We start from the raw sequence: 24,787 nt of genomic DNA, 5'->3' as shown, positions 1-24,787 counted from the left end.
TGTCAGAGGTCTCCACGGCAGCCCCTCCCATCACAGGGCCTGAGGCCTAGGAGGAAGAAGTGGTTTGATGGGCTGGGCCCAGGTTCCTGTGCTATGTGCAACCTAGGAACTTGGTGTCTTGTGTTCCAGCTGCTCCACCTGTGGCCAAAAGGGGCCTATGTAGAGCTCAGGCTGTGGCTTCACAGGGTGCAAGCCCAAAGCCTTGGTAGCTTTCACATTGTGTTGAGCCTGCGAGTACACAGAAGTCAAGAATTGGGGTTTGGGAACTTCCACCTAGATTTCAGAGGATATATGGAAATGCCTGGATGTCCAGGAAGAAGTTTGTTGCAGGGGCGGGGCTCTCATGAAGACCTGCTAGAGCAGTGCAGAAGGGAAATGTGAGGTCAGAGCTCCCATACAGAGTCCCTACTAGGGCACTGCCTAGTGGAGCTGTGAGGAGAGGGCCACCATCCTCCAGACCCCAGAATGGTAGATCCACTGATAGCTTGCACTGTGTACCTGGAGAAGCCACAGACACAATGCCAGCCCATGAAAGCAGCTGGGAGGGAAGCTGTACCCTGCAAAGCCACAGGGGCAGAGCTGCCCAGAACCACGGGTACCCACATCTTGCATCAGCATGACTGGGATGTAAGACATGGAGTCAAAGGAGATCATTTTGAAACTTTAAGATTTGACTGCCCTGCTGGATTTCTGACTTTCATAGGGCCTGTAGCCCTTTGTTTTGGCCGGTTTCTCCGATTGGGAATGGCTGTATTTACCCAATGCCCGTACCCCCATTGTATGTAGGAAGTAACTAACTTGCTTTTGATTTTACAGGCTCAGAGGCAGAAGGGATTTGACTTGCCTCAAATGAGACTTTGGACTGTGGACTTTTCAGCTAATGTTGAAATGAGTTAAGAGTTTAGGGGACTGTTGGGAAGGCATGATTGGTTTTGAAATGGGAGGACATGAGATTTGGGAGGGGCCAGGGGCAGAATGATGTGGTTGGCTGTGTCCCCACTCAAATCTCTTATTGAATTGTAACTCCCACAATTCTCATGTGTTGTGGGAGGAACCCAGAGGGAGGTGATTGAATTATGGGGGTGGGTCTTTCCTGTGCTGTTCTTGTGATAGTGAATGGGCCTCATGAGATCTGATGACTTTAAAATTGGAGTTTCCCTGCAGAAGCTCTCTAGCTGCTGCCATACTCATAAGACATGACTTGCTCCTCCTTCCCTTCTGCCATGATTGTGAGACCTCCCCAGCCATGTGGAACTTTAAGTCCAATAAACCTCTTTCTTTTGTAAATTGCCCAGCCTTAAGTATGTCTTTATCAGCACCATGAAAACAGATTAATACATAGTGTGTCTTAAAAATAAAACTTTTATATTAAATGAGGCTAAACAGTTGCTTACAGAAAAAAGAAAAACAACTAGGAGGTTTTCATTCATGTTAATCCATGTGAGCACTCTAAATCTTAAGCCACTAAAGAGAAAGAAAGGAAGAACACAAAATATATTGGATTTTCCTATGTCTATTTTCTTAGATTTTATACTTTCCCATCATACTAGAAGTTTTATGAGTAAAGGAATTATTCCTACTTTTTCTCACACATAAATACACACACAGCACACTCATTTGAGAACTACGCAACATACAACAAGTCGTTAATTTCCTGGCTGATATGCACATGGAAGTGTCTTTCGATGATGAAGATCTTATAGAAAGATATTAAGATCTTAAGGCTTTTGGAGACAAAAAATCGGGTTTCAATTATGGTCCTGCCCATGCACTTGAGTGACTAAGTCATTTAACTTCTCTTGTATTTATTCCCTCAAAAAAAAAAAAAAAAAAAAAGGAAAATTCTAATAGTGCCTACTTTTTAAAATGGTTAGAAGGATTAAATAAATTTATCAATTTGTCAATGCGTATCATTGTTCTGGGGCCAATGCATGCCCTTAAATATAATGATAATGATGAAAATGATACTGGATTAATGATAGATTATGAAAGCTGATTATTTCCCATCATGCTGAAGTGAAGAGCTGAGCCTATCTCTGTAAGGATTTTCAAAACTTATCTAAATAGGAACTGAACACTTCTTGGTTTACAGGACTTGACAAAATCCAAGACACACTTGTATTATCTCCTTTGTGCTTCCAGCAACTCTAGGAGGCAGATAATTAGAGAGAGAATTGGTTCAGAGAGATTAGGTGAAAAGGTCAATATACACTATCTCAGAGCAGCACCGAGCATGGGACACAGGCCTCCTGTATACCACCTGAGCCTCATTTAGTGGTTCTTTTTCTTCTTCAATAATATTGCTTATAAACATTGAGCCAATCAGGGCTCAGCGTTGCTCTTGCCCCAAACTTCAGAATAACAACAGGACTTTGATCAGCACCAAAGATAATGATTGTACTTACTTCCACAAGACATCTTGATATGGTTTGGTTTGGTGTCCCCACCCAAATCTCATCTCAAATTGTAATCCCCATATGTCAAGGGAGGGACCTAGTGGGAGGTGATTGTATCGTGGGGGTAGTTTCATCCATGCTGTTCTTGTGACAGTGAGTGAGTTCTCACACAATCTGATGGTTTAAAAGTGTGTGGTGGTTCCCCACCCCACTTCCTGCCACAATGTAAGACGCATCTTGCTTCCTTTTTGCCTTCTGCCATAATTGTAAGTTTCCTGAGGCCTCCCCAGCCATGCAGAACTGTGAGTCAATTAGACTTCTTTTCTTTATAAATCATCCAGTCTCAGGCAGTTCTTTATAGCAGTGTGAAAAATTAAACAATACACATCTTTCCTTTCTGCCTATCCTAACAGCTGCAGCCATATGCATGCCAGAAATGCATTAAAAAATTATGCCATGCTAATAACAATACTTGAAATATATTATAACTTTGCTTCTGGGGAGCTTAAAGTACTTTATCACTGATAATATTTTCTTTATTTCCATTTACATGTTTGGGTGATCAAAACTATATATTAATAGTGTTCTGGCTGAGGCATAACCATGGACTTTCTAGAGATTGGTCAGGAGCAGATGGCATTTCTTTTGTGCACAGGGTGTTATGGAGGTGGGCAGGGCTCTTCTGGATGTCAGGAAAGCGTTGGCTTCCATAATCGGTCAGGTGATATTCAGTTCATTTCAACAAACATTTTTTGGCCCCGTCTTACCTGCCAGGTTCTGTGCCATGTGCAAATCCAGGAAGGAATTGCACAATATAATCATAATGTCACTGCTTCCTATTCTAATCCCAAACTTCCCTTGGCTGGTGACAACACCGCACAGCTGGCTGGCAGGATGAGGGAATAATTTGGAAGAGCCTGATATCTCTCAGTCCCATATGTGCTCATTGGCCACAGTTAAAAATGAACATATTTCTTCCCTTTCCTTGTCCCATGGGGTGTGCACTATTTTTCAAAATCCACTTTGAATAGCAAACGCAGGTTACTTGACTTGCTTAGGTTGGGCTCTGATTTTTGCATCTTGACTCTTAGTTCAGGATATGTTGATCTTGACAAGCTTTTCTTGACATTTTTCTATGCTTTAAGAAGGTGCCCACAGTTATTCAGACCATCTCCCTTGTCCCGGGTTCCCCTGTACCTCCCTACCACCTACATTCAATGGATAACGTGGCTTCCTACTTTACCAAGATCAACGTGTGCGTCTTAAGGTCCCACTTTATCTTTCCTTACAGTGTCACTTCCGCTGCTCCTGTCTCGAATTCCTCTCCAGTAGTCTCAGTGAATGTGTTTCATTCCTCAAGAAAACTAACATCTCCCTGCATAGCTCCCATTCAACTCTTCCTTCAGCAGTCACGCCATTCCCTCCACCTCAAGATCCCTGAACACCTAGGCTTTGTACTCCCTCCTCTTCCTCAATCTCTGAGTATAATTAGCTGAAGTCCCCTCTAAGGAGAAGTGTCCTCAAGTCTAAAGACCTTCTTTTCCCTGGCCTGCCATGGCATTGCCTCTTGCTGGGTCTCTTCCTATTTCTCTGACTCTTGGTTTTCTGTTCCCCTATTGATTCTGGCCTCAGCTCTTCACTGTTTCCACACTATTCTCACTCCCTTCTTTATTCATTTATTCATTCACTTGTGTCCTCTGTGAAGAGGACCCAATATCTCCCTGGCACTAATCCAGGTGCAGGATGACAGCAGTGGACAGAACAAACAAGGCTGCTGTCACCAAGGAGAACCAGTCTGATGGGAAGAACAGAAAATAAGCAAGTACATAAATTAAAAATAAGATAGTTTTGGATAGTGAGAGAAGATATGAAGAACAAGAAAGAGGGCGATGAGATAGCGAGTAGCTTCAGGTGAGGAAGATGGCAGGAAACAATCTTAGAGTGACCAGGGAATGTCACTGTAGGGTGAAGTCACTTGAGGCAAGACCAAAATGACAAGAAACCAGCCACAGAATGAAGGGTGTTCTAGGAAGAGGGGACACCAAATGCTAAGGCTATAATAATAATGATGGGAAATATTAACAGTGGGGAAAAGTTTGATAACTATGAGGTACATTTCTTTAAAATTAAGTGTAGTTGGAACATTTGTGGACAAGACAGAGAGTGGTAGAAATGAGTATGGAGAGATAGCCAGAGCACAAGGCCAACTTTAGGCCATGGTGACAAGTCTACATTTCATTGCAGTGTAGTGAGATGCCATGGAAGGGCTTTAAGCAAGAGAAGTTCACATCTTTTAGAATACAAAGATTGTTCTGTCTACTCTTTGGAGAATAGAGCATATGGTTTCACCCATTAATTGTGAAGGGAGAATGATTATTAAATTGGGAGGCCAAGCAAACATCAATGAGAAAGGATTGAAGCCAAAATGGCAGGAAAGAGGAAGGGATAGCTTAATTTAAATGATTTTAAAACTCTCAGAACAAGGCCAAGAGTACTTCAGGGAACTTAAGGTGCTTGCAAAAGTGACTGAGAGTGACAGCCAAAAATCAAGGGAAACAGCAGGAGAAAGAAAAGACTAAATGCTCCTATTTTCAGTACAGGAGAGGACAGAAGTGGTGTACGGAAAGTAGAGGTAAAATCCTCACAGTACCCAATTACAATGGGGTTGATAAACAATTAGAAAAGAACATTATGAATATTAGCAATTCACATAAATAGACATAAGAAAAATTTTCTAGGGCTGAGCCAGTTCCTGCTGTGGTAGTTGATAAAATTACCAGACCGAAAATATCTCAGTCTGTCTATGTACCTCAGTCTTGGTGAGGCTTTCGATAAAATCATAGAACCTCAAAGATGATTGGAACTTTAACATAATCTATTCCAAATTTCTAACCTATAAAGATTTTCCTTCCTAAACATCCCAGTAGTTGCTTGGATAACAACTGCTTGGACATAACGAAAGGTAATTAGTCCTATTTTGGAAAGGTTTGAAATGTATTGCTGAAAATCTGTTCTTGTGTTAGTGTAAGCCATTGATCCTATTTCTTTCCTGTGGATGACTAGATGTCTAATTCCTCTCACAGATTCCTTTTATTGTAGATTTTCAGAATGTGTCATGCTGTACATATAAAAAATAGGGAGCTATGTTTGGGTTTTATGATTGAGCAACTGTACTAAAGAATTCTAATTAGGCCAGGTGCAGTGGCTCATGCCTGTAATCCCAGCACTTTGGGAGGCCAAGGCGGGCAGATCACCTGAGGTCAGGAGTTTGAGACCAGCCTGGCCAACATGGCGAAAACCCTTCTCTACTAAAAATTCAAAAATTACAGGTGGGCACCTGTAATCCCAGCTACTTGGGAGACTGAGGCAGAAGAATTGTTTGAACTTGGGAGGTGGACGTTGCAGTAAGCCAAGATCACACTATTGCACTCCAGCCTGGGCAACAAGAGTGAAACTCTGTCTCAAAAAACAAACAAAAAAACAAACAAACAAAAAGAATGTTATTATTAGCTCATTGTCAAGGTAGAATGAGGTCTTTAGAAGCAGGCCAAAAGACTATCTCTTCTTTTTTTCTATTACTTCTTTGTTTTTAAATCCATGTTTGGATCATGTGATTGTCAAGCCTAGAGATGAAACAAGGCTAAAGAAGAGAGATATATTGGGCGATTGAATCTGAATTCAATAAAAGTATTAACACAATGTGATAACTGGTTGAAACTAATACATTTTAACAACAATAAGTGCAAAGTTTCATAATAAAATTTCCAAAATTGCCTATACAAGACATTATGACTCTGCAACAAGTCAAGTGAAAAATACTCACGGATTTTAATTGAATTTAAGCTGATTATGACTAAAATGTGGCTGTAAATGTATTTGAATAGTTATATCCTTCAAAGCAAATGTAGCCATAATTCCACTGGATTTATGCTGGTCAGACCACACAGGGACCATCAGTTCCTGTTCTGGACGTCACTTGGAGAATCATGCTGAGAAACTGAAAATCCTCCTGAAAAAGCAGCCAGGGTGGTAAAGGATTAGAAACTACTAGAAAACACATTGGAAGAAACTAAGGAAGAGTAGCCCCAAACAAAAATGTCTTAGGGTGGATGTGAGGAAGCATAGCTCTTTTAAAGAGAAAACAGCATTAGGGCCACTTAATGGAGTTTGGAGGGGGAGGAGGAGTGTACGGAATTCAACTGAATATGAAGAACTTCCTTAAGCATTAGAAGAAGTGAACTTGTGAGGTAGAAAGGTCTCATCACTAAAAAGATCAAGGCCGGGCGCGGTGGTTCATGCCTGTAATTCCAGCACTTTGGGAGGCGGAGGCGGGTGGATCACTTGAGGTTGTGAGTTTGAGACCAGCCTAACCAACATGGATAAACTAAAATACAAAATTAGCCGGGCGTGGTGGCTGTAATCCCAGCTACTCGGGAGGCTGAGACAGGAGAATCACTTGAACGGGGGGACGGAGGTTGCTGTGAACCAAGATCGCGCCATTGCACTACAGCCTGGGCAAGAAGAGCAAAACTCCGTCTCAAAAACATAAATAAAATAAAATAAAATAAATAAGATCAAGTCCATTCATCCGAAATGTTCCTGGGGGAAGTCACAAATTGGAAAAGAGGTTGAATTAGGTCAACTTTAACTTCGCATCCAAGTTTAACACAGTGTGTATGCTTCAAGGCCTAGTCCTCCAAACAGCACAGAGTTCACCGCCTGGTGGCTCCCTGCCCAGGAAGATCTGCCTGGGGACATTCTGTTGCTCTGTGAGATGTCAGGAGGGAGCATTTCTTGCTTCTGGTCCACTCACCGTCAGCTGTTGCTCTGCTGTTCCATTTTGGAATATCAGCGTTAAGCTTCCCCTTTTGGAAAGAGCATAAGAGGAGAAAAAGGAGGCTGAAGGAGGGATCTTGGATTACTCTTTTACTTCAGTTCCAGGCATTCCTAATCTGTTATGTCAATTTGAGTTTAGAGTTGAATGCAAAGTTTCAGGTTTCCCTTCCAGAGATGGGGCCGGGGCACTCGAACAGCTGCTAGGACTAGGGAGTGGCTAATAGTTGGAAGACGCCAAACACAATCTCTAAAGGAGTAATTAGAGGAAAAGGGAGAACTGCAAAGAACCTGGGGAAGGGAAGAGGAGTCCTCTTGGGTCCCCCTCCCCTTGCGCTGACATTTGGATCACCTCACTGAATGATGAGGTGAACACAGGAACAGGTGCGCCTCATCTCTACCCCATTTGCCCTAAACAGGGATCATCTTGCTGAGTTTGCTGTGTCCGGGGCCAATTAATCAAGGCTAGACAAAGGATAGACAGCGAGAACTGGAAGGGATGGGGTCTGGGAGGCGAAGCTAGGAACCGCGTACAGCGCGCCTTGCAGATGACATCATTGCCTGAAAGAGCTCTGGCCCTCCCCTTCCCGGAGCTACACCCGGCAAGTCCGTGCGGGAGCTGAGTGGGTTTGCCTGGAGGGCGTGAGCCGAGGGCGGCGGTGCGCTCGAGCTCGGGGGAGGTGCGGCGGCGCGAGAGGGAGACCTGGAGAAACCAGCCAGCGCGCGAGCGGAGATCTCCGGGCTGAAAGTGTCTGCGCCGCTCCCGGCTCCGCCCCCGCTCGGCGCGGCGCTGGGCACTGGGAGGGGCACGCCCATTAGGGGGTGGGGAGTGTGCACTAGGGGGAGGGTCCGGGGCGGCGGTGGGGGCGGAGAGCCGCCTGCGCATGTCAGGGCTGACAGCACACACGGCCTGGGAGCCTAGAGAAGGGTTGCTGATCACCCGCCACCCGGGGTCGGGGCCCCGCACCATCCGGGGGCGAGCTCCCGGGAAGGGGCTCCCCCTCTACACCCACCCCCCAACCTCTGACATCGCCGGCCGAACGAGAGCTGCCGCTTCCTTCCCGGCCCCGCTGCACCTCCCCGGGGAGCCGTGGGCGGGCGTGGACGGCACCGACGTGGAACGCGTTCTGTAGCCCAGACGGGCGGCCCCGGCGGCTTCGGTTGTGGGGACACGCCCAGCTGAAGAAGCGGTCAGGGTGGACGAAGCAGGAGCCGCGGGGCTCGGAGGATCCCAGTCCGAGTGCAGCAGATCCTGGGGAGACGAGAGGTGAATCAACCTGGACCCTTCGACAGCCTGGCTGCTAGGCCAGCAGTGCGACTCCCTTCCGAGCTGAGCTTGCCCTGGACGCAAACGAGCGAGGCAGGGGCGCGAGTGGAAGCTGGAGTTCCGGGGTGGGCGGGGAGGCGACTGTCCGTGGTGCTGAGCGCCGGAGAGAGCGGTTGCGGAGCGGCTGATTATCTCCCTCGAAGTGGGGAGGTTCAGTGGGGTCGCTTTGGGTCCAAAGCCCCCGCCCGGCTCCAAAAGCCCCCAGGGCCTCCCCAGGCACCGGTGCTCGGCCCTTCCTTCGGTCAGAAAGTCGCCCCCTGGGGGCAGTTCGTCCCAAAGGGTTTCCTCGAAAGAATCTGAGAGGGCGCAGTCCTTGACCGAGGGAATCTCTCTGTGTAGCCTCGGAAGCCGCCAGCCCCAGAAGATGCCTGCCTTCAACAGATTGTTTCCCCTGGTTTCTCTCGTGCTTATCTACTGGGGTAAGTACCAGCACCTCGCCATGCCACATGCAGGTAACAGTAATAATGCTAACAATAATAACACATTGATGTCGTTGGTGACAGAAAAGAGCTCTGGCTGGCTTCCCTCTGTGCATATCTGCCAGACATGGAGATCGCAGGGGTTCCATGAGAGCTGGGATTCTGAGATTGGAAAGGCGCCTCCCCACCGCCCTTTCCCGGTATTCTCCAACCTCCTTTGGTGATTCTTCCGCCCTTCCTCCAGTTTCCTGATCATTCCAAAGTATTTTTTCCCTTTCCCTTTGCTGAAAGGAAATGCAGTCACGTTCACGAACAAAAACCTCCTGTGTGTTACATTTTATATCTCATCAAGGAGTCCATACTCCTGGAAAGCTTACTGGGTCTTCAAATTCGTTTCTGTATATTAAAAAATAAACAAACATGAAAGCTGGATGCATGAATTTTGAGAGTGAAAATACTTTAGTTGCTCATCATCTTCTTAATTTTAACAAGGAATGGGAAGAAAACAGGCTTCAGCCATTTACTGCTATATAGTAAATAAATAGGCAACTGTGAAACGCATCTTTCTTTTTTTTGTTTGTTTGTTTATTTGTTTGCATGAACCTGTGGAACTAAGATGCTTTGGTGTTTGGGGAGGAGAGCTGGGTTTTTGCCTTCAAAGGTGGATAGATTATTGCTTGTCAGCTGTGAGAGACTGAGGTGACCTTCCCTCTCCAAATAAGGGAATCTTACACTTGGAACAGTAAAGACTGAGGAGAGTGTCAGAAACGGTCTTGGAGTGCCTGAATGTGTGTAAAGGGAGTTGAGTCTATATGATAATGTCTAATTGTGTGATTGAGACAATGTTTTACTGTCTGTAAATATATTTCAGTGTCTGGATGTATGCATTAGCATGTGTCTGAGCATGTTAGTATAGACATCAGAATGCATGGGTGAGAGTATAGTAGTGTGTGTATGGTGGGGGGTGGGGCGTCATAGTTCTGGGCATCTCTGCCTTGGTGTCTATGATTAGATCCTCAGATAAAATATAGGTTCTCTTCAGCAGATAGATTGCTTTACATGATCTTAGCTACCTTTCTCCGTGCTAAAATCAATACCCAGGGTAATTGCACACAATTGTACCCACCTGCCTCCCTGAAACGAGGCATGTGAGCTTATGTTCACGCCTGAACATGGTTGGCATGAAACTCATCCAGCCTATATGGTGGCAGACATGCTGATGGGAACTGCCTCTTTGCTTTAGTATTACTTTTTCAAGCCTCCAGGACTAACTCTAGCTGCCAGCATTATCTGGATTTTGCATGTGACCAGAGGCAGAGCCAAGCTTCCTGTCAAAATGCCTGATGAGACAGACTACTAGGAAGGTCGAGGAGGGAGGTAAAGTCAGCCCCAAGGGCAGACTCATCACCAGCCATCCCCAATAGAGTACCAGACCTGGAGACGGAGTAGCCATAATAGGTTGCCAATGATCTCACCTGCCTTGAAGATTAAGGCTGAAATTTTCTCAGAGGAGACTAAGGCTGGGGACAGGAGGCATAGAAGATGATAGCCTGGCCATATAAAAAGAATGTAGGTAGAGCTGAAGTTGTAGATAAGGGTTGGGGTGAGTCTCTGCAGAGACATTCTTCCTAAACTCTAATCTAAGATTTTGAGATCCCTTTCTGAATTGCAGTGGAGGGAGAGAACATGCTATCATCCAAGAATCTTTTAACTAGAACTTGTGCAACCTGCATTGGAGTCTCAATTTTGCCACTAGCTTACGATGTAACAACCTTAGAGTGCTATCTGGTTCTTTCTGTGTAATGTTTGGAAGTTGGCACGGGTGATATCTAACATCCTTTTTAGCTCCACAGACAAACGGTAGAGAAATCTTTGAAGAATATTGCTAGAATTGACAGAGTGTCCATCCCCTCCCCAACCCCAAAAAAACTTTGGAAGAAGTGTACACAGTATGCCCATCTTTGCCCATTCTCAGTTTCTTTGCAACCTGAGTGTTGTCTCACCAAACTGAAAGGCTGTGGAAGGGAACGAGCAGTGGTTCAGGATACCTGGTTGTTACATGTAAGAAAAACAGCCTCCCTTCGCCAGGCGCTGTGGCTCATGCCTGTAATCTCAACACTTTGGGAGGCTGCGGTGGGTGGATCACCTGAGGTCAGGAGTTCAAGACCAGCCTGGCCAACATGGCAAAACCCCATCTCTACTAAAAATACAAAAATCAGTCAGGCATGGTGGTGCATGCCTGTAATCCCAGCTACTGGGGGGCTGAGGCAGGAGGATTGCTTGAACCTGGGAAGCAGAGGTTGCAGTGAGCCAAGATAGTGCCACTGCACTCCAGCCTGGGCAACAGGGCGAGACTCCATCTCAAAAGAAAAAAAAAAAAAAAGGAAAAAAAGAACGAAAAACAGCCTCCCTTCACAGACACAATTTCATTTGATTTGTATGTAATTCCAATATTGGACAATGCTGGGTTAGATGCATTCCCCCTTCCAAAGTTGATTTTTTAATATGATATACAATATGAAGGGAAAGAGTCTTTCCATTTACTTTCTGCATGCATGGAAAAAAGTTTCCTTATTTCCTTTATTAAAGCATGTAATAATTTTTACTTTTTAAAGAGATTTTTTTAAAAAAATTAATACAGACAATGTGTCGCCATATTACCCAGGCTGGTCTCTAACTCCTGGGCTCAAGTAATCCTCCTGCTTCAGCCTCCCATAGTTCTAGGATTATAGGCATGAGTCATCATGCCCAGCCTTTGAAAAAATAAATAAATAAAACCCTATACTTGCCTGTGCATCACAGTTTACAAAGTAATTTTCAATACATTGCTTGTTTCGGTCCTCATATCTCTCCCCAAGGTAGTCAGGGGAAAGAGTGTTCTTTCCAGTTTAGAGGTGAGAAAATGAGCTCAGGAAAGGGAAAGGACTTGCTAGAGAACCTTGTTTTCTGATTTCAGTCTTCCAGTGCTCCTTCCAGCACCTCTCATGGACACAATCGCCAGGAGGGCACCTGTCCTCCCATTTCTCTTCTGAGCTACCATCCCATCCCTCCCCTACACCATCGCCTGTCCTAGGGCCTCACCTACTAGCACCTAGTACCTTCTCTGCCCTTCCTCTCCAGGCCTGCCATTCTAGTTGCCCTGTGCATTAGGCAGTGTTTTCCTCTCTTCCCCTAGTGGTCCTTCATGCATCCTATTCAAGGCCCTAAGTGACCAGCTAAATCGGCAGACCAAGTCACGTCAGGGTGTCAGAATCTAAAAATAACTTCATTTATTACCCCTTTTTGGAAATTGTTTATATTCTAATCAAATTTTTCATTATCTCAGTGCAAAGGAAAGCATTTTAGAGCAATCTTAGAAGGAAAAATTTGGCAACGTCCAAGGAAGAGAAAGATTTGAGGGCCTCAGAGAAGTTGGTTCATAATACTTTATTATCCACCTATGATAGATGGATGCTACTCCTTAGTGAAATATGATCATTATTAATACATCATGGTTTTCTTTCTCATACATTTCTTCATTATTATTATGGAAATTGAAGAGAAGAACAAAGGTCAAATGATTTGGTCAACATTATTCCAAGAGTTTGTTACTTTTAGTCAGCAATGTAGGTTGAGCTCCTGCCATATTTACAGCCTTCTTTGAATACCTAAAGGGCTTCATAGAAAGAAAGACAGTGGTGGGCCGGGCACGGTGGCTCACATCTGTAATCCCAGCACTTTGGGAGGCCAAGGTGGGTGGATCACCTGAGGTCAGAAGTTTGAGACTAGCCTGGCAAACATAGTGAAACCCCGTCTTTACTAAGAATACAAAAATCAGCCAGGCATGATGGTGGGCGCCCGTAATCCCAGGTACTCAGGAGGCTGAGGCAGGAGAATTGTTTGAACCCAGGAGACGGAGGTTGTGGTAAGCCGAGATCGTGCCATTGCACTCCAGCCTGGGCAACAAGAGCAAAACTCCATCAAAAGAAAGAAGGAAAGAAGGAAGGAAGGAAGGAGAAAGAAAAAGAAAGAAAGGAAAGAAAGAAAGAGACAAAGAGAGAAAGGAAGGAAGGAAGGAAGGAGAAAGAAAGAAGAGAGAAAGAAAGAAAGAGAGAGAGAGAAGGAGACAAAGAGAAAGAAAAGAAAAGAAAAGAAAGAAAAGAAGAGAAAGAGAAAGAGAAAGGCAGTGGTGTGCTGAAGACTCAAGGGATGGAGAAACAGATGTTACCTCTTGAAGCAAGGAGCAGCAAGTCATACTGCACAAGGCAAGCAAACAGAGGTGGGGAGACTTTGTGGCCATTTTTCAATGTACTCTCCAGGATCACATGAGCAGAGTTCTCATGCCCTGAAACTGGATTTTGACTAGAAGGGAAGCAGTGGGACTTGCTCTATGATAATACCTTGGATTATTATTACCTTAGGGGCAACCCAGAAAGGAGAGGGGCTACCCCACTTGCTGCCATATCCCAATTGCCATCCTGACTGCCTTCCCTCCATTAACTATAAATGAACTAACTGTGCTTCTATCTCTGCCATCCCATCTACTTGTTCCCTAGAGCACATCACCTCTCACCTAATCAAAGATGTTAATCCAGCAAATCATTTTCTTTCATTTCTTTCATTTCATTTCTTTCAAACACCACCAGCTCTACTGTCATCTTCACCCAAACAAAATCGTCTTCCAATCCGATCCCTGTACCAGGCCTCTTAACTGTTTTGATTCCACCCTTGTGTCTTTCACTTCATCAGTTTATTCCCAATGCAGCATCAGATCATATGATCTTGCACAAATCAGATCCCATCATTCTTCCTCTCAGAACCTTCTGCTGCTCCTATGTTACTCTAAGCAAATGCCAAGGTTGTCACATGACCAATAAGACCTGCCGCGATCTGGCCCTGCCCATCCCTCCCACTACTTCATCCCCTTCTATTCTCACTTTGTTTGCCGTAATTTCCACATTGGGCTGTTTGCTGTCTGTTGAGCATGACAAATACACTCCTTTGGGCCCCTTAAGCCCTTGAGTAGCAATTTCCTGTGTTTGACATGCTTCACACAGATGTGTATAGCTTATACCCTCATTTCTTTTCTTCAGTGCCTGCTCAATGATACCTTCTCAGAAAGGCCATCCTCCAATGATCCTGTGAACACGCTCTCTCCTGTACTGTTTTGTTTTTTCTCACAGAACTTTTTACCATTTAATGTTACTGTTTTCCCTCTACCTCCACTGGAATGTAGGCTCCATAAAACAGGGATTCTTCTATTTTGTTTTCTGGTGTATTCGTCGTGCCTAGAATAATGCCTGGCACCCAGAAGGTACTCAGTATATTTGTGAAATAAACAAAGGATAGAATAACATGAATAATGACATTTGTACAAAGCATGTTCATGTAAATTAAGCCATAGAACTCTCATGACAAACCTACTAGAGAGATGTAATTTTCAGAATTATGTTGATGAATAAACTGAGTCTCAGAGAGATCACATAGTACATCAAACCCAGCTCTTCAGTTGTCAAATTCTATCTTCACCTTGCCTCTATAATTGTAACTGTGCATGCCTTGAGACTTCTTACTCCACTTCTGAGTTTGTCAACATGAAATGAATGAATTTATCATTAAATATGAATGTGCCTCAAGTTTCCATGCTACATGGAGTTCCTGCTACATAGCCTCTACCCCTCTGCGACTCACAAACTTTTGCACAAACCACATTTCCTTTTTGTTCAATCAGATCTATAATCAACACTTCAAACTCATCACATGCCGAAGATGTTTCTGATCAGTTCTCCCTAGATGTGGGCCCCCTCTCCATTAAAGTGGCTCACCATCTGCAGAAGCACTAGGCCCTCTAGAAGACTGTCAGATAAGACTTGCCCAGCTTGCTGGAGAGTTGAAAACCCAATTAAATTTATTTTACCTGGATTTTTAAAACTTTAAGTTAATTATGGTGCCACTCATTTTTAAACTCTATATTTTAAAATGAACTACACTGCCTTCTAAGTCAATCAAACACAGTTTTTGGACTCAAAATTCATTTATGTCAGTGTCATGTTAAGCTCTAAATAAAACTGTCCCCTGCTTTTAGGAAAGAGCGCTCTGCCACGAGATGAACAGGCTGACCATTAACAGTGGACTAGTTTTTAAATGTCAGTGTGTAATATTTCTCTTTTTCTGGGGGTTCTGTTTTTATTATTAATTCACGAAAAAATAGCATCAGAAGGGATCTTCAAAGTCTAATTCTAATTCTAATGTAAGAATCCGTGGTGGCCAACTTTTTTTTTTTTTTTTTTTTTTTTAAGAGATAGGATCTTACTCTGTCAGCCAGTCTGGAGTGCAGTGGTGCCATCATAGCTCATTGCAACCTCAAACTCCTGGGCTCAAGCAATCTTCTTACCTCCTGAGTGGCTGGGACTACAGTTGTGTGCTTTCATGTTTGCCTAATTTTTATTTTATTTTATTTTTGTAGACTCAGGGGTCTCACTGTGTTGCCCAGGCTGGTCTCAGACCCCTGACATCAAGCAGTCCTCCCACCTTAGCCTCCAAAATGCTGGGATTACAGGTGTGAGACACAGCACCTGGCCTCCTCTTACTTTCAAATATCCCAAACAATGCTGTGTACACTCTCTTACCATTCAGTTATTTGCATTTGTGAACAGCTCTAAAACCAGCAAATTCTTTTTTTATTGCATTAAACTTACTTTTTTCTTATAACTTTTAGGGTTGCGCAGAATCATATTTCTCTTCCACCTGCCAGCCTTCAAATATTTGAAGACAGATATGTTCTGTGTCCAAGCTAAGCAACTCAAGTCCTCCCATTTGTTCCTCACCAGACTTTATCTCCAGACCCTTCACCATCTCCTTCACCTCTGGGCATGCACTCTTTGAACAACTTCCTTTTTTAAAATATGACATCCTGAACTGATCGTAATAGTCCAGATTTGTTCCAAAAGCAGTGCCAAGAAGCTACGCCTCCTTCCTCCTGCACACTGTACATCTGTTAATGCAGCCCACATTTGCACATGTTTTGCTGGCAGCCTTGTCCCACTCAAGTTATTCTGAATTATCAAGCTGATATACTTGCCTCCTTTTAAAAAGCAGACTTCAAGTTTCCAGAGGGCAGAAACACCAAGTCTAGACCTCTGTGTGGCATGCAAGGTGTCCCACAGTCTGACCCCCTCCAGATTTTAACTTGCCTCACTATACTCCTCTGCATAGACCATTGCTCCAGCCTAGTGGTCCGCTCGCCATTTTCTTCACTGCTGCTCCAACCTCCACCATGTGTCAGAATTACCTACAGTTTTCATGCAACACAGATATAATTACATCTCTCCATGGCTTTAAAACATTTGATACCTCACACTGGAAGGGACACACGGCGGTCTTCACAGCGTGGGTCCTGTCTACCTTTCTAGCCTCATGTTTCACCATCCTTCTCTTCCTTTCTCCCCAGGCCAGCTGGGAGTAACTAACTGCCTGTCTTCTGTGAGCAGAACATAGCATGAGTGTGTTACTTGCTGTGGTCAGGTTTAATCCCTGGTTAGGAATTGTGTTCCCTATTAGGTTATAAACGCACGTAGGGCATAGTTAGTGTTTTATTCATCTTCGCATCTCTAGTCTAGCATCAGACCTGGCAGAGAGTGGATTTTAATGAATGGTAGGGGAATGAAGGGGGATGGATGGTCGCTGGGTAGGCGCATGCCCGGTCTCCCACTTGGGCTGTAAGACTTAGAGGGCAGGGCTCAAGTGTAATTTACTGTGCTGCATCTCCACTGCCTCCGGGGGAAGGATTTCAGTCAATGTCTACATTGGAGGTCTAGGCCTCCAGTGTGTACCTGTTCTGAGCCTGTACACTCAGGGAGCGCAGGTGAGGGTGTAGACACGTGCGCGTGACTTTTTTCAAGTTCGCCTCATGACTCTTCCTTCTCTGTCTCTCCTCCCTCCCTCCTTCTTCTCCAATGCCTCTCTCCTGTGCCCCTCTCCCCCACCTGCTGTTCCTTCCCTGTCACCTGTCCTCCCTGCAGCCAGTGTCTGCTTCCCCGTGTGTGTGGAAGTGCCCTCGGAGACGGAGGCTGTGCAGGGCAACCCCATGAAGCTGCGCTGCATCTCCTGCATGAAGAGAGAGGAGGTGGAGGCCACCACGGTGGTGGAATGGTTCTACAGGCCCGAGGGCGGTAAAGATTTCCTTGTATGTTAGACTGCTGACTCTGGCCTTTCTTCTGCTGGCCTCTGCCGTTCCCAGCTTGGCTCCTGACAGTCTGGGGGATGCCGAGCTAGCAAACACTGGCTCTTTCTCTTTCAAACACTGACAGCTCCTCAGCAGATAACTGACAGCCTTAGTGAAGCCCCAGCTTGTTTGAAAGAAAGGGCACTGGGCCAGCTGCAAGCACCCTTGATTATAGGCTGGAGGAAGCAGAGGAAAGAGATAAGCCATAAAGCCTACTATGTGATAGGCACCCTGACAGGCGTTTTGCAGGTGTTTTCATCTAATCTTCTGTGCCATCCTATTATATGCATTAAATTAATAAATAAATGGGAATAACACAAAGCATCATTATGTGAAATAACAAAGGTTAGCTCCTTTAACTCCTACAGTCCTAGTGAAATAGGAATGACAGGGATGACCAAGAGTGATCCAAGGGTGATATTCACCCGGGACACCCAGTACAGCCACATCAGCGAATAAATTATTTTAGACAGTTCTCTCATGGATACTTGCTGTGCCAAGTCTCCTAAGTGGCTGAACCCCCAGACTTATCCGTGATTTGGAAACTGAGAGATTCGCTCCTGGCAGAGCAGGGAGTCTTCCAGATTCTGCTCCTGCACCATGGCCAATGTCAGTTCTGGTTGGTTGGTGCCAGTGGCAAAGTGGTTGTCATATATATATATACACACACACACACACACATGCGCGCACACACACACGTATATATGTATGTATGTATATATTCTCTCTCTCTCTCTCTCTCTCTCAAAGGAGTCTCCCTTTGTCACCTAGCTGGAGTGCAGTGGCATGATCTCACTCACTGCAATCTCCACCTCCCAGGTTCAAGTGATTCTCCCAACTCAGCCTCCCCAGTAGCTGGGACTACAGGCATGCACCACCATGCCCAGCTAATTTTTGTATTTTTAGTACAGAAAGAGTTTTGCCATGTTAGCCAGGCTGGTCACTCCTGGCCTCAGGTGATCCACCCACCTCGGCCTCCCAAAGTGCTGGGATTCCAGGCGTGGGCCACCGCGCCTGGTCAGTTGTCATACATTTTGAATACCACCTTGGAGATGACCATTATTTACTCCTTCACTGACTCTGGAGCCAGGTCGCCTGGGTTTGATTCTTGACTTCACACTTATTAACTCTGTGTCTTTGGACATGTTGGTCAACCTTTCTGTGCCTCGGTTTCGTCATTTTTAAAGTGGGGATATAAAGCATAGCCAAATTATAGGGCTGTTACCAGGACTCATGAGCTATAATTTTTAATGCATTAAAAATAGCTTCTGGAATATAGTAAGCACTATGTTAAGTGTTTGCTAGAGAAAAGATAGACACAGAAATGAGGAAACTGAGGTTCAAAGAAGTTTAATTAATAACTAAGACAGCTTAGACTTGAGCCAGGTGGTCTAACAGCAGATACAAGGCCCTTTTTATGGCACTGCTTTGCCTTCCTGGGAGCAAGTTTCTCCTTCACAAAGATTTGTAACGGAGACAACAGAAGGGTGAAACTGGGTTTAGCTTGCTCTTCTTTCTCACTATCCTAAAGCCGAACTCATTTCTGACTCTAGCTTCTATGTGCCATTCTGATGTAAATTTGCTACAGTCAGGTGCCAAGACTGGGACCAGCGGAGACTTCCCAGAGCCTGGCTCAGGTTTGACAGTGACACGTCAATGAAGCTGCAACTGAGGCTAGCCCCCAGCTGCAGGAGGCTGGATGGCTTGGCCAGATGCAAAGGCCCCCAGGGACTTCAGGCCTGGTCATGTACCACTGATAGCTGCCACTGATAGATGCTTCCAGGTCTGCCCAAAGTGAGGTGGATCAGAAGGAGAAGAAGAAAATGAAAAATAAAATGATGACAGCAAAAACAGCCATGGAAGTCCAGAGCAAGGCTGTCTCATAGAAATGTGTGTGATTGTGGCAACCTTCTCTGTCTGTGCTGTGCGATACAGTGGCCACTGGCCACATGTGGCTATGAATAATTGAAATGTGGCCAGTGCCATGGAGGAATTGAGTTTTACATTTTATTTAATTTTTAAGAAATTGAATTTAAGTAGCTACCTGTGGCTAGTGGAGACTAGAATAGCCAGCACAGCTATAGAGAGAGAGGAAAAAAAGGTGTGTTATGTCAGAGGGTGGAAGTGTTGAGGAAAGAAATTTAAAAGATGAGATTTCAGTTAAAGTTCAGTCCAAAGCAAAAGATGTGACGTGTGCCTCTCTGGTGATGGCTCTCTGCTCATCTGCCATGCTTCAGCATCCTGGGCCCCCTTCCTGTGGCCTGGCCCAGCCTGTCCCACAGCCCCTGATGAGTACCAGCACAGAGAGTCCAGTTTTAAAGCCAAGGCTTTCACATGTCTTTATTACTAATGAATCTGCCTGTCTTGCTGTCTCTACCTTGTTCTCTTGCTGGCGGCCCTGGGACACATCTTACTCTCTTGTTCTCTCCTTCTGTCTCTTTCCAATCCTGTCTTTCTCTCAATGTCCGCCTCCTGGGCTCCCATACCCTTCTCCTGCCTGCCTTTGTTCTCCCTCTTTCCACTGCTTTCTTTTCTGCCAAGCTTCTTCCTGCACACCCCTGGCTGCCTCTGTCCTCACCATGTCCACATGCGCTGATGCTTGCTGCCTCTGCCTGTCCTTCCTTGTCTTTGCTCCCTTCCCTACCCTCCTCTGTGCCTCTTCATCCCACCCCCACATTCTGGGTCTGCTGGTGACATTGTTCCCTCTCTTCCCTGTCCATGCACAATTCTGCTTCTTTTCTCTGCCTTGTCCGTAACTCAGCTTTCTCCTGCCATCTCCTCTCCTGGCCCTACCCTCGTCTGCTCCTCTATTTGCAGATCTACGAGTATCGGAATGGCCATCAGGAGGTGGAGAGCCCCTTTCAGGGGCGCCTGCAGTGGAATGGCAGCAAGGACCTGCAGGACGTGTCCATCACTGTGCTCAACGTCACTCTGAACGACTCTGGCCTCTACACCTGCAATGTGTCCCGGGAGTTTGAGTTTGAGGCGCATCGGCCCTTTGTGAAGACAACGCGGCTGATCCCCCTAAGAGTCACCGAGGAGGGTGAGGCTGAGGCACAGAGTCTCTAGGGCGTCCCGCTCTCTGTGGACAGGGAAGGGTAGGACAGCAGTTTTCCACATGAGTAAGGCCCTTAAAGAGTGCAAAACCTGTGTATTTGGAATGATGACATCTACAAATGTCACCATTGACCCATCTTCCTCTGGTGGCCAGCTTCCTGTAAACCGCCCAAGCAGCTTGTCTTTCTGTGCCTTTCCTCAAAGCAGAAAGGCTTGGAGATGATAGAATGAGCTCTTCCTGGTCCCGGAGAAAGAGGCTAGCCTCCATGAGGCCTAAAGCTACTGATTCAGCTAGGCCTTCTTCTCTGGCCTATGTTGAATCCCTGACTCAGTGGGCTCAGAGAAATCTCATGAGGTTACCTCGAAGTCATCTCTCCTTCTGCCTGGAGGCAATACATGCCTCTAAGCCAGGGGTTCTCAAACATTAGCAAACCTCAAAATCTCCTGCAGGGCTTTTGGGAAGCCAGCCTTTCTGCTTTTGTCGGTGGAGCCTGAGCGTTTGCATTGCGTGACACGCTGCCTGGCAGGCAGTGCTGCTTGCTGGGACCGCACTTTGAGAACCTCTCTCTAAACCAAAGTTTGACAATCTTTTCTTCTTTTGTCTTGCTTCACAGTAATCACACGTGCCACCCCTTCCCCATCTGTGGCATCTCTTATTACATAGTTCATTCTCTGCTGGGAGAAGGGGACAGGTCAATAGCTCTCTAGCCTTGTTTAATATCTTTGGACTCCTACAGCTAGTTCTGTGTTCGTGCGTGGGAAGGCCTTTCAGCAGCCTAACTCAGGTGTTTCTGTTGCAACCGGAGTCCTGCATCCTGAGCGGGGAGTTCCAGCCTTTCTCAGTCTATCTCCAGCATTATCACTGCTGGTGAGCCGGCCAAAGCGGGGGGCATGAAAGAAAAGATCAAGTTAAAGACAGGGCTCTTCTTAGAAAAAAGGTTCCAGGAATCCTAACCTCCAGGCCACAGGTTTATTCATTTTTTATCATGTCGTTGTGATAAAAATAATGAAGCAAAGTTTCAGTCCTCAGAGTGAATGAACGAACGGGTCAGACGATATGACTAAAATGGAAGGTAGGTCAATTCTGAAAGTGCAGAAGGACTCTCAGGGCTCCTAAATTCAGACCCGATGAGTCACTTCCCTGCTCTGAGCCCCGCTGCTCTGGTGTGAAATGAAGGGGTGGGCCAGGGGCTCTCTAAGGTACTCCCCTGTTCTGAAGTTCCTTTAGCCCCCGTTTGTTACATGCCTTTCCTCCCGGGGTGGGGCCCTGGCGCCCTCTCCTGGTCACCGTCTGGAACTTTCGGTTGGTGCCTGCCAGACCCTAGCACAGTGTCCAACTGTCTCCACCTCTGCTCGCTCAGGCTTTTGGCTCCAGAGACCCTCGTGCATAGCTGGTGGGAAGTGTGGCAAGGCTGAGCTAGTTCGTCTGCCAGGCACCAGAGCAAGCCTCGGGTAAAAACAGAAGGAAAAACAAGTTTATTATCAGAGCCACAGAGCCTCGTGGATGGTCGGGTGTGAAGGAAGCGTGGATATCATTTATTTAATCCAGAGCCTCTGGATAAAGGGCAGACATCAGACTTGCCCACATTGGCTTCCTCCAAATGTAGACACCTCTGCAGCACCCTTGCAGGTGTGAGATCGGCAGGGGTGAGTGAGGTCATATGCGAGTTGAATGACTCCCCAGGTGATTGGAGGGTGCAGCTCTGGTGCCCCTCATTTTGTGGCTGGGAGAAGAGTTCTCTGCAAGAGCAAGGGGCTTGCTCAGGGACATGAAGCAAATTAGCACTGGAAGCAGGACGAAAATCCAGATTGTTTGCCTATCCTGCGGGCTTTCTTTCCACTGCTGCTTTTCCTGCCGCCACCACCCCCACCACCTGCCACTTTTTTCTTTTTTCTTTCCTTTTTTGCCTCTGTGACATCAGATACTCCCTGCCCTCATCTTGCTCAGAGCTACGTACCCCTCCCCCACCATGACACCTGCCCACCAACCCCACATGTCCTCCATTCCTGTGGTCCTAGAAGGTCTCCCTGGTTCTCTTTGTTCAAGTTGGGTTTGTTCTGGCATAGGCTGTCACCTCCTGGCCCTAAGGCAGAAACCTGAGGCCTCTTCACCTAGAGGTAACTAAAAATACTGAGGACAGCTTCCTGTATTGCCATTTGTGGGATACTGCATTTTGAAAGAGAAAGCATGCTTTAAGCCAAACAAATCATAAATAATGCACCAGGTGGTAGCAAGCCAGTGAGATGTTTGAGCTGTACGGCATTCTCATGTGCCTCACACTGCATCTATAACCTCTGGCTCCAGCTGGAAACCTGGATGATCCTGGAGCCTTTGGACTGCTTTCTGGGCTGAAAGTTATGGCAGGCTGTGCTGTACTCTTAACAACCAAGGATTTGGGGGTGACTTAGATCCAATGGACAACTGCAGATCATAAATCTGACTTGCTGTTGAGAGCTGGCAAGGGGAGAGGCAGCTGCAACATTCCTCCCACTAGCAAGGAGTAGATATATCAGGATATCTGCCATGTAGTATGTTTTCATGTTCCTTTTTGTTGATCATGAAACAAATAAGATAATATTTATTTTCACTCATTCAATAAGTACTTATTGAGCACTTTAAATATTCTAAGATTTACACAGCAGGCAAATAATCCAGAAATAAATATGTTCTCAATAAGCACACAGTCCACAGAAAAGAAAGATCAACACAATACAACTCTTATAACAGATGGATGAGAAAAGTGCATGGAGGCTGGGCGCAGTGGCTCACGCCTATAATCCCAGCACTTTGGGAGGCCAATGCGGGAGGATCACCTGAGGTCAGGAGTTCAAGACCCGCCTGGCCAACATGGTGAAACTCCATCTCTACTAAAAGTATAAAAAATTAGCTGGGCGTGGTGGTGGGCGCCCGTAATGTCAGCTACTTGGGAGACTGAGGCAGGAGAATTGCTTGAACCTTGGAGGGGGAGATTTCAGTGAGCCGAGATCATGCCATTGCATTCCAACCTGGGTGATAAGAGAGAAGCTCCATCTAAAAAAAAAAAAAAAGAAAGAAAGAAAAGAAAAGAAAAGTACATGGAGAAGGTTGTGAATAGCTCTGCATGAGAAGTTGGGGATGGTTTCACAAAGGGTGGGACCTCATAGGAATCTAGAACTACTGGGAGACTGCAAAGCAGGAGAGGATATTAGCACAGAACTAGCCACAGGTGAGAGACACAATCCAGGAAGAGGGAAGAGGAAGAAAAGTTCACAGATTCTAACATACCACAGTGTGTAGCAGTTTTTTTCTGGCCAACCAAATGCAAATGAGGTAAGAAAGCCTGGATTGTGAAGGCCCTTGCATGTCATGTGAACAGAGTTGGGACTTCATCGTAAGGGCAGTGTGGAGCATTGAAGAGTTTTCAGCAGGGAAATGGCAGGATCCTAACTGTTTCAAATGTACAGCCCTGGGGACAATGTGGTTGATACACTAAATCCTCCAGTATTGATGTTTGGTTTTGGGATGACCTGGAAGGTCTTGTTTCTAACCCAGACTTGTAGAGAACATGCGCATATCACATGGAGGCTGTCTGTGTTGGCCCTGAATGAGTTTTCCAATGCTCTCTCCCCAGGAATACCACCTTCCACCATCGGCAGCTCAAAAGACAGAGGCAGCTGAAATAAGGCATGTTCCTTACATCTGTGTAGACTTTTAATCTCACAAGACGTTCTGAAATACATTAGATAATGTAATATTCACAAACCCCTGACTGGTGTTATTATCCTCATCCTACAAACTAAGAAACTGAGTCTCAAGTAAGGGAAAATGTTGTTTACATACCTGTAAATAGCAAAATGGAGAGCCAGCTCTAGATAGCTCACTTTGAGGCCAAGATTCCTTCCACTGCTCTGCTGCTTCTTCCAGGCATCGCACTCCCTCTTCCCTGGCTCCTGAGCAACCGACGACAGCCAGTGAGAAAGCCAATGGTGGGAGAGTCAGGATTTGGAATTCCTTTGACATCTTCTTGAGTTTCTTTACTCAGTCTTTATTTAAGCTGTATTTTAAAATATGGCTCCAATGACGGCCCTAGGTTTGCTGGTCTTGCATATTCTGAGCCTCATTCTCTTTCTTTCAGCCGGAGAGGACTTCACCTCTGTGGTCTCAGAAATCATGATGTACATCCTTCTGGTCTTCCTCACTTTGTGGCTGCTCATTGAGATGATATATTGCTACAGAAAGGTCTCAAAAGCCGAAGAGGCAGCCCAAGAAAACGCGTAAGTTCAGAGATGCCAAAGTAATAATGAAAGCTAGCACCCTCAGAATGCTTGCTCTCACAGGTGAGGTGCTAAGCAGTTTACATTCATCCTCCACCCTCTTCCTGATTGCTACTTAAGAGATAGGCACCATTATTATACCCATTTTACAGATGAGGACACTGAATTTGGGAGCAAACTCTCCCAAATTCATTTTTCTCATCTGTAAAATGTAAGGCAAACTCTTAATTCAAATATCGTCCATGCCTATGTCCTGAATGGTATTGCCTAGGTTTTCTTCTAGGGTTTTTATGGTTTT

At 45.6% G+C, this 24,787-nt stretch overlaps 1 protein-coding gene across 1 annotated transcript in view; it reads left to right on the top strand.

Annotated features, from left to right (window-relative positions):
- The first annotated feature begins 8,114 nt into the window (after positions 1-8,114).
- The window catches only part of SCN3B (sodium channel, voltage gated, type III beta subunit), a 28,134-nt gene continuing 11,461 nt past the window's right edge, over positions 8,115-24,787 (top strand). The window contains exons 1-5 of the mRNA XM_012001636.1: positions 8,115-8,496; positions 8,896-8,975; positions 16,976-17,139; positions 19,996-20,221; positions 24,351-24,489. Coding sequence (XP_011857026.1) covers positions 8,921-8,975; positions 16,976-17,139; positions 19,996-20,221; positions 24,351-24,489 — 584 coding nt within the window. The 5' untranslated portion in view covers positions 8,115-8,496; positions 8,896-8,920. The remainder of the gene's footprint in view (positions 8,497-8,895; positions 8,976-16,975; positions 17,140-19,995; positions 20,222-24,350; positions 24,490-24,787) is intronic.

This window comes from Mandrillus leucophaeus, unplaced genomic scaffold (assembly GCF_000951045.1).
Source record: "Mandrillus leucophaeus isolate KB7577 unplaced genomic scaffold, Mleu.le_1.0 Scaffold669, whole genome shotgun sequence".
Taxonomy (NCBI): Eukaryota; Metazoa; Chordata; class Mammalia; order Primates; family Cercopithecidae; genus Mandrillus; species Mandrillus leucophaeus.
Note: the sequence above shows the minus strand (reverse complement) of the source record. Positions and strands in the feature narration are given on the sequence as shown.